Raw genomic sequence first — 12,244 nt, 5'->3', positions numbered from 1 at the left:
TAACAGTACAGATGTATACGCTCATACATATGCACATATATTCATGCTATGAACACACATCCTACACATATTAGCAATTTTAAAGACCGACATATTATTTTAAGATTGATGAACTCATCACAAACGTCTTCATTGTCAATGAGAATGAACACACGTCGTTGAAAAGATTAATAAATTCAAAAAATACGATCACTAAGAGCATGGTTAATAATATAGTCAGTTGTTGGCTATATGATGTTGTCACGTCATATATAGTCAAACTTATAGCCGACAAATACAATAGCTGAATATAAATATATACTACTTTATTGATACATGACCCACCTTACTCTCTCGCAAAGTAGCTAGAAGCATGTGTTACAGCCGGCTATTAACTAGTAGCCCTCTTCTCTTCTTTTTCTTTCAACCAAGCAAAAATATAATATTTAATGTATTACCGCCGGTCTATATCATTTTATTGTACTTGCTCTAATGCGAAGCGTATTACTTGAACTCTGATAGATTAATTAACCTAATCATCTGTCCCTAAAAAAACCCTAATCATCTGACCTACGCTCAATTTTTTTTTTGAACACAAACCTACGCTCAATTCGATCTTGACTTGACTCCCACACATGCCGTGTCAGGTCAGCACCACGTCGGATTTTATTCTTTTACTTACGCATAATACTAGTCCCAGTCGAGCTCCTCCATATTTGCAGATACGCCCCTCCCACTCTCCCGCCGTTTCCAAATCCAACCCTGCCCTATAAATAACAGGCGACAATTCATAAAAGGAGCGCGAGATCGATCGCGCGCGCCCTCGATCGGATCGGAACCCGTCGAGGAACCGCGAGGGAGCTCGATCCGATCGCGGGAGCGCCGCGCCCACCAGATCAGGAGGAGCTGAGGGATCCCAGCCAAGGAGGAGCGCGCGGTTGGGCGCCTAATTTGTGCTGATTGGCCGATCTCTGCTTCTTGTTCCAGCGCGCGTGCGGATCCATGGAATCAGCATCGGAGAGGACTGGTGAGCGCTTTGCTTTTGCATTGTTGTTATGTTGCGTGCTCCATGGCGGGTGAGATTTGGATCCTGTAGCTTGAGGATCGGCCTGCTGAAACTGCTAGTGACTGCTGCTGCTTGGTTCAGGATGTTACGGCGATTCCCTAGGACATATATTCGCCGCAGAGTGAGTTGATGTGCGAGATCTTGGTGCCTTGTTACGGGTGATTTTATATTATCTCGCGTAATCATGCCATAGCTCTTGGTAGCACTTGAGAAACCGTGGACATTATTAGTAGCCAGCTGTTGGATTCGACAGGCAGAGCCTGGCATGGAGGAATTGCCCGAGCTTCAAAACTTGCGCATTCCTGCATTTAACATTGGCTGGGTGCTATGCGGCGACCATATGGAAATCGTGTCACATGTTCGTGGTTTGTGTAGTAGGCTCAGGCTGCGCTTAATTATATACATATAGTTATGCTCATGTACGTGTCTTGTGAATAGTTGGTGCAGGCCTGGACTAAAGCAGAGGGCAGTGGTAGGATGCCTGTATCATAACAGAAACCCGGTGATCCAAGTGTGAGGCCTGGGGAGACCTCAATTGCAACATAGTGCTGTTTGACCAAAAAAAGAAAGAAAGAATGGCACTGAATGATGGTCATGACCGCCTTTGTTATGCATGATTGATGCTGGTAGCATCATGATAAATTAGGCTAGAATAATTGAATAACTGGCCTGAATCCGTACACCAAGTTGGAGTGCTGCGCGCATAACCATTGTGTTAATAACATTCATCTGCGGTGCATGTGACTCCCGCGGTAGGTAGGTTGCTGAATGGCAGGATTCTATGTTGGATGCAACTATGGTGCGAAGCAGCTATACTTATTTCTTACTTTTGGCTATTTATGCAAGCTTAGCTTCATTTTAGCCTAGTTTTGTTGTGATTGTGCCTTTTCTTCTAAAATGACAGGGCCAAAAAAAGGTATGAACAAAACATGAGCCTACGGCGTTATCTTTTCTGTTTTAAATAGGCTATCACTAATTTACCATTCTTGAGACTTGAGCTAAGTCACTGAATCTTTCTGCTTTAGGCGCTATGGATTCACCGGAGCCAAGAATCGAGGTCGAGCAAAAACCTGTTATCGGTAGTAACACTAAAGAGCAGGCCATTATTTGATTATATTTTTACAGATATTCTATAGAAACTGTTGACTGTTTTTCACCCTTTTTCCTATTGTATACCTTACCCAGACCATTCCTATGAAGGATGAGAAAACTGTTAAACCCACCATTTCACTTGATTCAAGTGTTATCAATCTACCAAGTGAAGGACAAGTCCAGGCGGTCACATCCAACATAGGTGGGGAACATAGTGCTGCATATCCACAACACATTTATTCATCGCAAGCAGAACCATTCTATTACCAAGGTGAGGTCACTTTTGTGCTGTATTTACAAGGTTGCACCTTTGGATCGCATGGTTATTCTCTTGTTTGTGAAGCAAAACATATGTTTACACTGACGAGGTGTGCTTCGGTACCCCCTGCTCCCCTCAGTGCAGATCAACAGTTAAGACTAAAACTTACACTTTTGATATTGTCGGCAATCTCTACTCTCAGCTCACATGAACACGAAGAACATAGAGACAAAGAGGATTTTTTTGCGCCGCGTGCAATTGCAACTTTTCTGATTTCTTTCTTCTCCTTTTATTCGGGTTACAAAGGATGTGTGGTGCCCACTGTCCCTACTTGCTCGTGCCATCCCACGGATGGATCTAAGTGCTGCAAGAATCACTCAAAACAAGCCTACGAGCTAAAAGCGCTAACTGAAGAACAATTGCCCTGGCAGCGAAAAACGTGTGCCATGTCAGCGAAACCGGACTACCGTGCAGACAAGGTTTATTCTAACAATCACCCCTAAAACTTTTATGCGGAAGTAGAGACACTTGTCGTGGTTAGGGTTGTTGTTCCCGCCGCCAGCATTGTTGTCGGCACCCCGGTGGCGCCCGCCGCCACCGCCGCGGCCCTTCTAGCGTCCTCCCCTGTTCGAGGAGCCTGACCCAGAGCCGCCGTTGTTTGAGCCGCCGAACTTGTACTGAGCGAGCCACTCCTCAGTAAGGAGCAGCCGCCACATGCCGTTGTCGATCTGGTTCAGTTCAAATCGCTCCTTCGCCGCCATTAGCCGCCCCGTCAGTTCCTCGCCGATGAGAGTGTCCAGGTCGAAGAGGGTCTCGATCGACAGAGCGATCTGCGAGTATTGCTTAGGGACGACACAGAGAACTTAGAGACAACGCGCTTCAATGGCACTGCCTCGCTGAGCTTTGCCATTTGTGTCACCATACTCCTGATGCACATGGCGAAATCGTCCACCACCTCGCCGTTGGTGCACCGGATGACGATGTACTGCTTCAACAACGTCACAAGCTTGGTCTCACGCACGCGTTCTACCCCGAGGCGCATCGTCTTCAGGGTGTTCCTGGCCTCTTTGGCGATGGCCTTGGCAGCGAGCGTCGCCATCACCTCCGGAGGAACACTGAGGAGGATCACCTCGAGAGCGAGCCGGTTGTCGCCATAGATGGTGGTGCTAGACTCGATCGCCTCCCAAAGATGCCGGCACTCGAGCATCACCTTCATCAGGAGGGCCCAATCCCCGTAGTTTGCACGGGTGAGCATCGGCTAAGGGGTGCCGCCGCCTTCATGCACCACCCGAGTCTGCATGATCCGCCCCTGCCCTTTTTGATGCTGGTGATCTAAGCTCGCGGTGCGCCGAGGGGAGCCTGCTGCCTTTTCAGCTTGTCGTCATCACCCATCTCTCAACGAGGCTCTGATGCCAAATGTTGGCAATCTTTACTCTCTCTGCTCACACGAATACGAAGAACAGAGAGACAAAGGATTTTTTGCGCCACGTGCAATTGTGACTTTTCTGATTTCTTTTTTGTCCTTTTATTCGGGTTACAAAGGACGTATGGCACCCATGATCCCTACTTGCTGGTGCCATCCCACGAACGGATCAAAGTGTGGCGAGAATAGCTCAAAACAGGTGAGCCTACGAGCTAAAAACGCTAACTGAAGAACGGGTGCCATGGCAGCGAAAAACGCATGCTATGGCAGCAAAAACGGACAACCGCGCAGACAAGGTTTATTCTAACAATCTCTCCCCCCCCCCCCCCCCCTAAAACATGTCACGCCTACCTTATTTTGATCATCCCGACTTTGTCATGCCACTGGAGAAACCTGATGCGGCCCAGGGGCTCTGTCAGAACATCAGCAAGCTGCTCCTCAGTCCCGATGAACTCGACAGCGATTTTCTGCTCCTACGCACTGACGGATGAAGTGGTAGCGGAAGTTGATGTGCTTGCTGTCGTCATGGAGCACCGGGTTTTTGCAGAGGGAAATGGCGGACTTGTTGTCCACCCGAAAAGTTGGTGTAGTGATCCCCTTGCCGGTGATGTCGGCGGGCAAACGAGCCTGACAAATGCCCCTGCAGGCGGCCATCGTGGTTGTGATGTACTCAGCTTCGCATGAAGAGAGGGCCACCGCCTTCTGCTTCTGCGATTTTCGGCTGATGGGGCTGTCGCCGAGGAAGAACAGGGCTGCCGCCGTGCTCTTGCGGTCATCGGCGTCCCCGGCCATGTCGCCGTTGCTAGAGCCGCAACGGCATGCTTCACCAGAGCGTCCCGGAGGAGAATGGCAGCCGAGATCACGCGCCCCGGCTACGTACTTGCGGATGTGCTTGACCGCTGCCAGGTGTTCGACAGTGGGTGCTTCCATGAAGCTGCTCATATAGCCCACAGCGTAGGCGATGTCAGGTCGGGTGTGAACAAGGTATCACAGGCTGCCGAAGATGCTTCGGTACTCGGCGTCCGTTGGTGCTTCAGCGCTCGTCTTGCTCAGCTTCAGGTGGGCCTCCATCGGCGTCTGAAAGATGTTGCACCCCGTCATCCCGCCCTTATTGTGCGGACTGGGCGATCGTCACACCGCTGGCGTCCTGGATCACCTTGATGCCGAGGAAGTAGGAGAGCAGTCCAAGATAGCTCATCTGGAACACTGCCTGCATCTCAGCCTTGAATTGACCAATTTCGCCGCGTCAGCATCAGGATTTTAATGTCTCCTAAATTTTAGAACTTTTCTCTTGAGTTGATGAATGATAATGTTTGGTCTGTGACATGATATGAGCAGGTACAGGATATGAGAACCTTCCAAATGAATGCGATGTATATCCTCCCTATACGAGTGTTGATGGATTGGAAGTGGGTCCAGCGGTAAGTTGATTTTCTGGTTGTCAATAATTTCCGTGATGTCTTCCTTTTCTCAGTTTGACATTTTTGAAGGTTATGTACAACGAGGAACCTTCCATGATGTACCATGGTGGCTATGGTTATGACCCTTATGCTCATTATTCTCCTATCTCGACACCAGTACCGGCTGGTGTTAGTGGAGATGGTCAGCTCTACTCTCCTCAGCAGTTCTCCTCGGCTCCTTACTACCAGCAACCATTACAGCCTGACATGCCATATTTAGGCTCTCCTACTCCCGTATCACAGGGTGAGACAATGATGCCAATTGACCCAACACAAAGTGCTTTTATCGCTGACACTCTGAGTCCAAACAGCTTCCTTTTTGGACCAAGACCAGGTTATTGCCTATCTCATCCTTTGTTAAAATATGATAATTTAAGTTCCATCCTTAGGTGCGACTATAACTTTGTTCCTTGAAATGCTATTTTGCAGAATGGTTTAGATCGTCACAAGGAACTGGTTCGTTTCTATCACCTGCAACTTCACCTCAACCTTTTGGTGATGTTTCAGGGGCATTCGGACAAAGCAACTTTCCTATGGCTTCTGGGATGGTATTCTTTTCACATGCTATCTCTTGTTACTTATAATAACAACACTTTAGATACTTAAGAAATCAGAAAAAACTATCTGCACTTATTTGTAAGAAGCACCCCCCAACACACGACAAACCTACTATCTGATTGGTTACCCTCTTTCTGTCCACGTTTAGAACTTATCTTTTTTTCTTCTTGCAGCGAGTTTAGGCCTTATCACAGCACACTGAGAGGGGGTGTTGAAGTATGTGTGGATTGCCCAACCTTTCATCAGTTTTTGGGCTTTTGGTTCTATTGGTTGACGTGTGAAACTTTTTTTAAGGCCTAATCATGGAGAGAAAGTGTTAATCAATTTTCTATCGAAATAGCGAAAACCCGAGACATGAACCCAAGACCTTATTAGGTTTCATGCACCACAACCAGTAGAACCAAAACCCCAAACCAATGGAGAAAGTTGGGCAATCCACATATACTTTAACAATAACGTGACGTTTTAACCCCTAATTCTCTCATTCATGCTTCTCGCATTTACCATAAAATTCAAAGTTTAAAGCCTTTTACCTAAACATTTTTGTTGAAGAGTTTGACACAATCACTTCCAATCTATCATATCACGATGACCACAAAAACATGACCAAATCCTGTAATAAATTAGCCTCTGGTACTGCCAAAGATGTGTCTAGCTGCAATTCAGCTCAATCTGTGGAACGGATTCACCACCATATGGCTGACCGGCGATCACTGGCGATTCCTGCTTCCAAATGCAATCAGCCATCAGTGCTGGATGGCGGCGTACACACTAGCTATTTAGGATGATGACCTGTTCTTTCTGTGCTTATGCATATGATAATTTGACAAGAACACTATTATTGATTATAACGAGACAAGATCAAATATCGTTATTACTAGGATCTAATACTTCGGTTTGTTCCCAATTTCAGATGCCCCCTCAGCAGAAGTCCTTCTATGGTTTTGGAACCCCTAGTGACTCTTACGGCAGAAGGTTCTCTCATCGTGGGAGTTTCCCACATGCCACTAATTATGGCAGTCCTTTCCCTGGCTATGGCCTGAATGGTAGAAGTTTGATTCCAGTTGACAAAGAGCGCAGGAGAGGGAGGGGTAATGCTTTGTTATGCAGCTTTGTTGGTTCACTTGATTTCCTCAATGAGCAAAGCCGTGGTCCACGTTCCACCAGGCCTAAGAAGCAACGAGAGGATAACAGTAAAGATGAGAAGTCTTCTGCTGGACTTGACCAGGGGTCATACAACAGGACTGATTTTGTTACAGAGTACAAAAATGCTAGATTTTTTATCATAAAATCATACAGCGAAGATAATGTGCACAAGAGCATCAAATATGGTGTTTGGGCTAGCACCACAAATGGAAACAAGAAACTAGACGGGGCCTATCATGAAGTAAAGAAGGAAGAACACTGTCCCATTTTTCTGTTGTTTTCGGTAATTAAGGCCTTATCCTGTTTCTCAATTAGTGCTTTCTCAGGCTCTCATGTTTGTTTGCTTGCGTTTATATTCCCCGCTGAGAATTGAAAAGTGGACCAATATGTGCAGGTGAACGCTAGCGCACAGTTCTGCGGTGTTGCGGAGATGACTGGACCAGTGAATTTTGAGAAGAGTGTGGACTACTGGCAGCAAGATAAGTGGACTGGCCAGTTCCCTGTTAATTGGCACATACTGAAGGATGTTCCAAATAATCTCTTCCGCCATATAATTCTTGAAAACAATGAGCACAAGCCGGTAACCAACAGCCGGGACACACAAGAGGTACAATGCTTTTGAATAGCTTTTCATTTGTTACTTGATTTGCACATTTGTTGTCCTTGAAGTACCGCTATTTATTTCATAGTGATATCACCCATCAAATTATTATGATATAGCCTAACATGGTTTCGTAGGAGGTACTAATATTTGATATCAGTAAGTACTTACATCGGAATGCTCTGTCTTAGACTATTTAGTGTGGCGCTAATACACTTTGGAGTTTTATTGTAGGTGAAACTGGAACAAGGACAGGAGATGCTGAAAATCTTCAAGGACCATGAGGAGGATGCGTCGATCCTCGATGACTTTAACTTTTACGAGGAACGTGAGAAAGCCCTGCTGGAGAATAAGGCAAGGCTGTATCAGCAACAACAGATATCCAGCTCCAGTGTTGCTGAGCCCAAGAAGCCGTCGACTGTACCAACTGACCTGGTGGGTCACATCGCCAAGAATTGTAGCTTTCTTGAGCCCAAGAAGCCCTTGACTGTACCCACTGACATGGTGGGTCATATCACCAAGACTTTTGCACAGGCTGTTCGGCTTGGCAAGGCCAAGAGTGTGAGCCCTCTGGGCAAGAAAGGCCCTGCTGGGGATTTATCTGTTGCTGCGAAGCCTGTCGAGGTCAGAGAGAGCGACTAGAGCAGTTGAAGTGAGATTTGGCTTTCCTCGAAATTTAATCCATGTGCTTCCTCATCAAAATGCTGGGGTGTATAAAGAAAAACACAGGTGAAGATGATGGCCTCGGTAGTTTCTTGCATAGTCTCTTTTGTCTTAATTTCCTTTGCTTTATTATATATTCGAGTATGATTATTCCTAGTTGGTAGGCTTAAGGTAGAGAGCTGCAGTTTTGTTAAATTTTCCTTTTCTTGTTACTTATTGATGGTGCAATTCTGAACAAGATACATCTACCTGTGCACCAGTGTATATGTAATAAGCAATACAATGGAAATCCTATAGGGCCAACTCTTTCTCCATGGTTCCTCATGGAATTGCTCATTCCGAAATGGCAAAATAGCATTCTTTTGTCCCTTGGAAATCTTGCGAAATTCAATCCGGACTTAATTTTCAAGGGACTTTGGACTTCATTGGTACTGAAGAAATTGTATGCATAGTTGGGCCGGATCGGGGATATGGCACACTTGCGTTGCTGCAGGTGGTGTCGCAGCCCAGCGACCCTATCGCACTCAGAACCACTGCTCCACCGGGGAGAAATCATCAGTTGTTGAAGGATTGGACAGAGTGCCCTAAGCCAGTAAAGAGGCGAAAGGGAAGATGTTGCTAAAAGTATGAAAAATAACTCTATTTTTTGGGAGTCAAGGAGAAGATGTTGCTAAAAGTATGCAAAAAGAAGTCTATTTTTTGGGACTTGGAGTACTGGGAAGTCCTCTGTACACCACATTACCTTGATGTCATGTACTCCCTCCGTTTCTAAATATTTAATCTTTTTAGAGATTTCAAATGAACATCACATACGGATGTATATAGACATATTTTAGAGTATAGATTCACTCATTTTGTTCCGTATGTAGTCACTTGTTGAAATCTCTAGAAAGACAAATATTTAGGAACAGAGGGAGTATATTATAAAGAATGTCTGCGAGAATTTGCTTGGTACACTTTTCGAGATGCCACAAAAGAGTAAAGATGGGCTGAGGGTGAGACAAGACTTGAAAGACATCAGTAATGAGGACGAGCTTCACACCGGAGGCCCTAAAAACAAGGAGACATGCAAGGGCAAGGCTAAGGAAGCAGACAAGAGCAAAAGTGTTTTGAAAACCAAGGATAATTATTGCCCTTCCCGCGTTTACTTCACCCTCGACGAGAATGAGCTCGCTCAAGTTTTTGAGTGACTCGACGGTATCATCCGCAGGTATCTAGATACAAAAAACAAAACAAAGAGGTTCAACGGGATGAAGGCCCATGATTGTCATATGATGATGACGTAGCTACTTCCGGTTGCACTAGGGATAAGGGCATCTCCAATGACAACCCGCAAATTTTCTTCTGCATTCGTCCGTTGATAGGGGGGCCAGTCTGCGGATATGGATACGGGAGACCGCCATCCAACCGTAGCTGCATACATTTTGACAACAGTTCAAACCAACCGACGAAATTTGTGCAAACACGGCCGAATTTCATATAAACATGACATATTTCATATAAGCATGATAAATTTCATTACATTTACATCAACTACGGTGCTAGTCCGGCTCTGAAGGTATAATTAATACCTAATCTAATTGGTCGCCGGCGCCCGATCCCCTATCCGACCATGAGCCCCGATAATAGAAGCTTTTCCTTTTCCAACTTCAACTCGGCGCTCTCCAGCTCCGCATCTGTAACCTTCGCCTCCGGATCCCCGGGAACTGAAGTTGTCTGCCTTCACGTCGCCACCAAGCGACTAATCGGCCGATGATGCTCAGCCCACCAAGCTTGGCGTCGATGGGAGGGAAGGAGCGGTGGCCTTCCTGGGACTAGAGCGGCGGCGACCTACCGTGCACTACTCTTCCTCGCTGTCGGCGGCGCACGCGGACGTGCTAGCTTCATGGTCGTGGCGGTGGGGCGCGGCTTCGGCGATGTCCTCGTCGTCGGTTTTTTAGCGAACACCGCCTCGCCCGCCTCCTCGTCGCACTCCTTGCCGGTGGCTGCCACCTCCTCCACCTGCTGGCGGTACCACCAGCGGGCGAGGCGGATCTCGCAGGCGGAACGGTAGGACTCGAGCAACGCCTCCTGCTCTGCCATGCCCGCGTCCGGCGCGACCGCCCTGCCAGCGATGAGCTGCTCCTTTGCCCGCAAATGCTCCCGAAGGAGGTTGTCGTTGTAGGCGGCGTCGGCCTGCGCCTCCCGGAACTACTCCTTCCACTCCTCCCGCACCATATCCATGTAATGGGAACGAGCTTCGCCGATGGTCATGGTGCAATGCACCAGGGAGGGTGGCACGGAGGAGGAGGATGGTGGCGCCGGCTTGTCATCGTCGGCCATGTCCTCCATTGGGACGCCGTCATCCTCCGGCTGCCTGCCGGCCTGTCAGCCGACAACAGTGGAGGTCATCTCCTTCTTTTGGTCCGGCGTCAGCCCGTCCCAGAGAGTTTTGGCAGGGGAGTCCATGGTGGGAGTGGTGTAGAGAGGGATCAGAGGCGGATGAATGCGGCTATGGTTGGGGCAGCGGCTTATATAGCAATGGCAGGTGGTAGAGGGACAGACAGGTGGCACCGGAGGAGACACCTCGGCAACCGCGTGCCATCAATGTGGGAGCAGACGGACGGGCGGGCAACCGTCGTGTCGTTTTTACACGCAGTGGCCGGCGCTCTCTCAGCCAGCGCGTCGCTTCAATGCCAACACCAGTGAGCGGTCGCATCCGCTCTGGCCAGGCATGAAGGCGGGCACTAAAGTTCTGGATCAGCGCTGACCGTTTCAGGTAGGAAGCGCGAGCTGGAGGGAGGAGGTATTTTCGGTGGACCAGGACGGTCAAAAGCGGGCGTGGGATCGGTCCGGACTTCCCCAAAGCCCCACCACGTTTGTCTCTGGTTTGCGTAAGAAAACGCGTGCGGACCGCGCCGCAGACCGATACATGCCCGCGTTGGATGGCTTTCGCTGTCCGGACAACATGGTTCAAACGAATGCAGGAGGTTTGAGGGTTGGTGTTGGAGATGCCCTAATGGTCAAGAATGTCCACAACATACCTCTTGACCTTTGCAATTTTTTTACGTTATCTCGCGAAAGTCGACCAACGTGAATCTTCTCACAAGGCTACATGAGAGATCATTACTATACTAACTCTGAACGTCAGCGACAGCCTTGCCTCTATCGTTATTAGTTAGGAAATATATGATAGATTATGATTTATTCTGGCTTGTCTTGTACTCCAGAAGAGTCATGTACTCCTATATATACGCCTATGAGGCCCAAGCAATACATCATCGATTCCACCAATCTCCTCTCTAGTCCTCTTGCATGGTATCAGACTAACCCTGATCCTGAACCCTAGCCGCCGCAGCTTCCTCACCGTGCCGTCCCCGGAGAGGTCAACCCAATCTCCACCGGGGGCCGCGCTACCCGTACCTAGGGTTCGTCTACCAATCTGTTTATCGGCTGCCCTAGAGAGTATTTTTCTTGATCTTCGATCAGTTTTTACCGAAAAAGGCTTTCACCCCGCTTTATAAATAAAGCAACCACCAAGCACAAAGTCAACAAGGTATCATCCGACACACACACACACACACACACACACAACGCCACCACACCAAGGTCCAACACAAACTCACAAACAACTCACACTCCACAGAATCCGCTGTGGGCACAGCACAACAAGCCCAAACACCACAAGGGTGGCACAAACAACACCCGGCGGCGGCGTCGAAGACAGAGAAGAGCTAATCTGGCTCAGGTGATGGTGGGGGAAGCGGCGGTGCCATGCGGAGAGCCATCGCGCGAAGCTGGGTGATGATGGAGGTGATGGCGTCTCTCTCCCTGGGCCGACTAAGCGGCCGCCAAAGCTGCAAGTAACCAGACCATTTGAACAAAGCATCAGTAGTGCGTCGAAGAGGTATACACTGAATCACAAGATTATTCCTAATAGTCCACAGCGTCCAGGCAAGCACACCGATAGTCAGCCATCTGATGTGGCAGGACGAAGGTGGCAGTGCCTGGAGTTCGG

At 48.1% G+C, this 12,244-nt stretch overlaps 1 protein-coding gene across 4 annotated transcripts; it reads left to right on the top strand.

Annotated features, from left to right (window-relative positions):
- The first annotated feature begins 702 nt into the window (after positions 1-702).
- LOC125524654 (YTH domain-containing protein ECT2-like) lies at positions 703-8,583 on the top strand. 4 transcript variants are annotated; one of them, XM_048689686.1, is made up of 9 exons: positions 703-1,006; positions 2,071-2,102; positions 2,231-2,339; positions 5,158-5,240; positions 5,310-5,613; positions 5,709-5,827; positions 6,751-7,266; positions 7,378-7,590; positions 7,819-8,583. In XM_048689686.1, exons 1-9 carry the CDS (start codon positions 982-984, stop codon positions 8,224-8,226), a joined length of 1,809 nt encoding a protein of 602 aa, XP_048545643.1. In that variant the 5' UTR covers positions 703-981; the 3' UTR covers positions 8,227-8,583. The 4 variants fall into 4 exon arrangements, with proteins under 4 accessions (XP_048545643.1, XP_048545641.1, XP_048545644.1 ...); XM_048689684.1 differs by having other exon boundaries at positions 2,231-2,408; XM_048689687.1 differs by having other exon boundaries at positions 712-1,006; positions 2,071-2,124.
- Positions 8,584-12,244: the final 3,661 nt, after the last annotated feature.

Source organism: Triticum urartu, chromosome 7, assembly GCF_003073215.2.
Source record: "Triticum urartu cultivar G1812 chromosome 7, Tu2.1, whole genome shotgun sequence".
In the NCBI taxonomy this organism is placed as follows: domain Eukaryota; kingdom Viridiplantae; phylum Streptophyta; class Magnoliopsida; order Poales; family Poaceae; genus Triticum; species Triticum urartu.
Note: the sequence above shows the minus strand (reverse complement) of the source record. Positions and strands in the feature narration are given on the sequence as shown.

Excerpts from the sequence above, each read along its gene's own strand:
- LOC125524654 (XM_048689684.1), top strand. The coding sequence starts at position 982 with ATGGAATCAGCATCGGAGAGGACTG. Across the intron at positions 1,007-2,070 it reads ATCAGCATCGGAGAGGACTG|GCGCTATGGATTCACCGGAG; the intron begins GTGAGCGCTTTG and ends TTTCTGCTTTAG. Across the intron at positions 7,591-7,818 it reads ACAGCCGGGACACACAAGAG|GTGAAACTGGAACAAGGACA; the intron begins GTACAATGCTTT and ends GTTTTATTGTAG.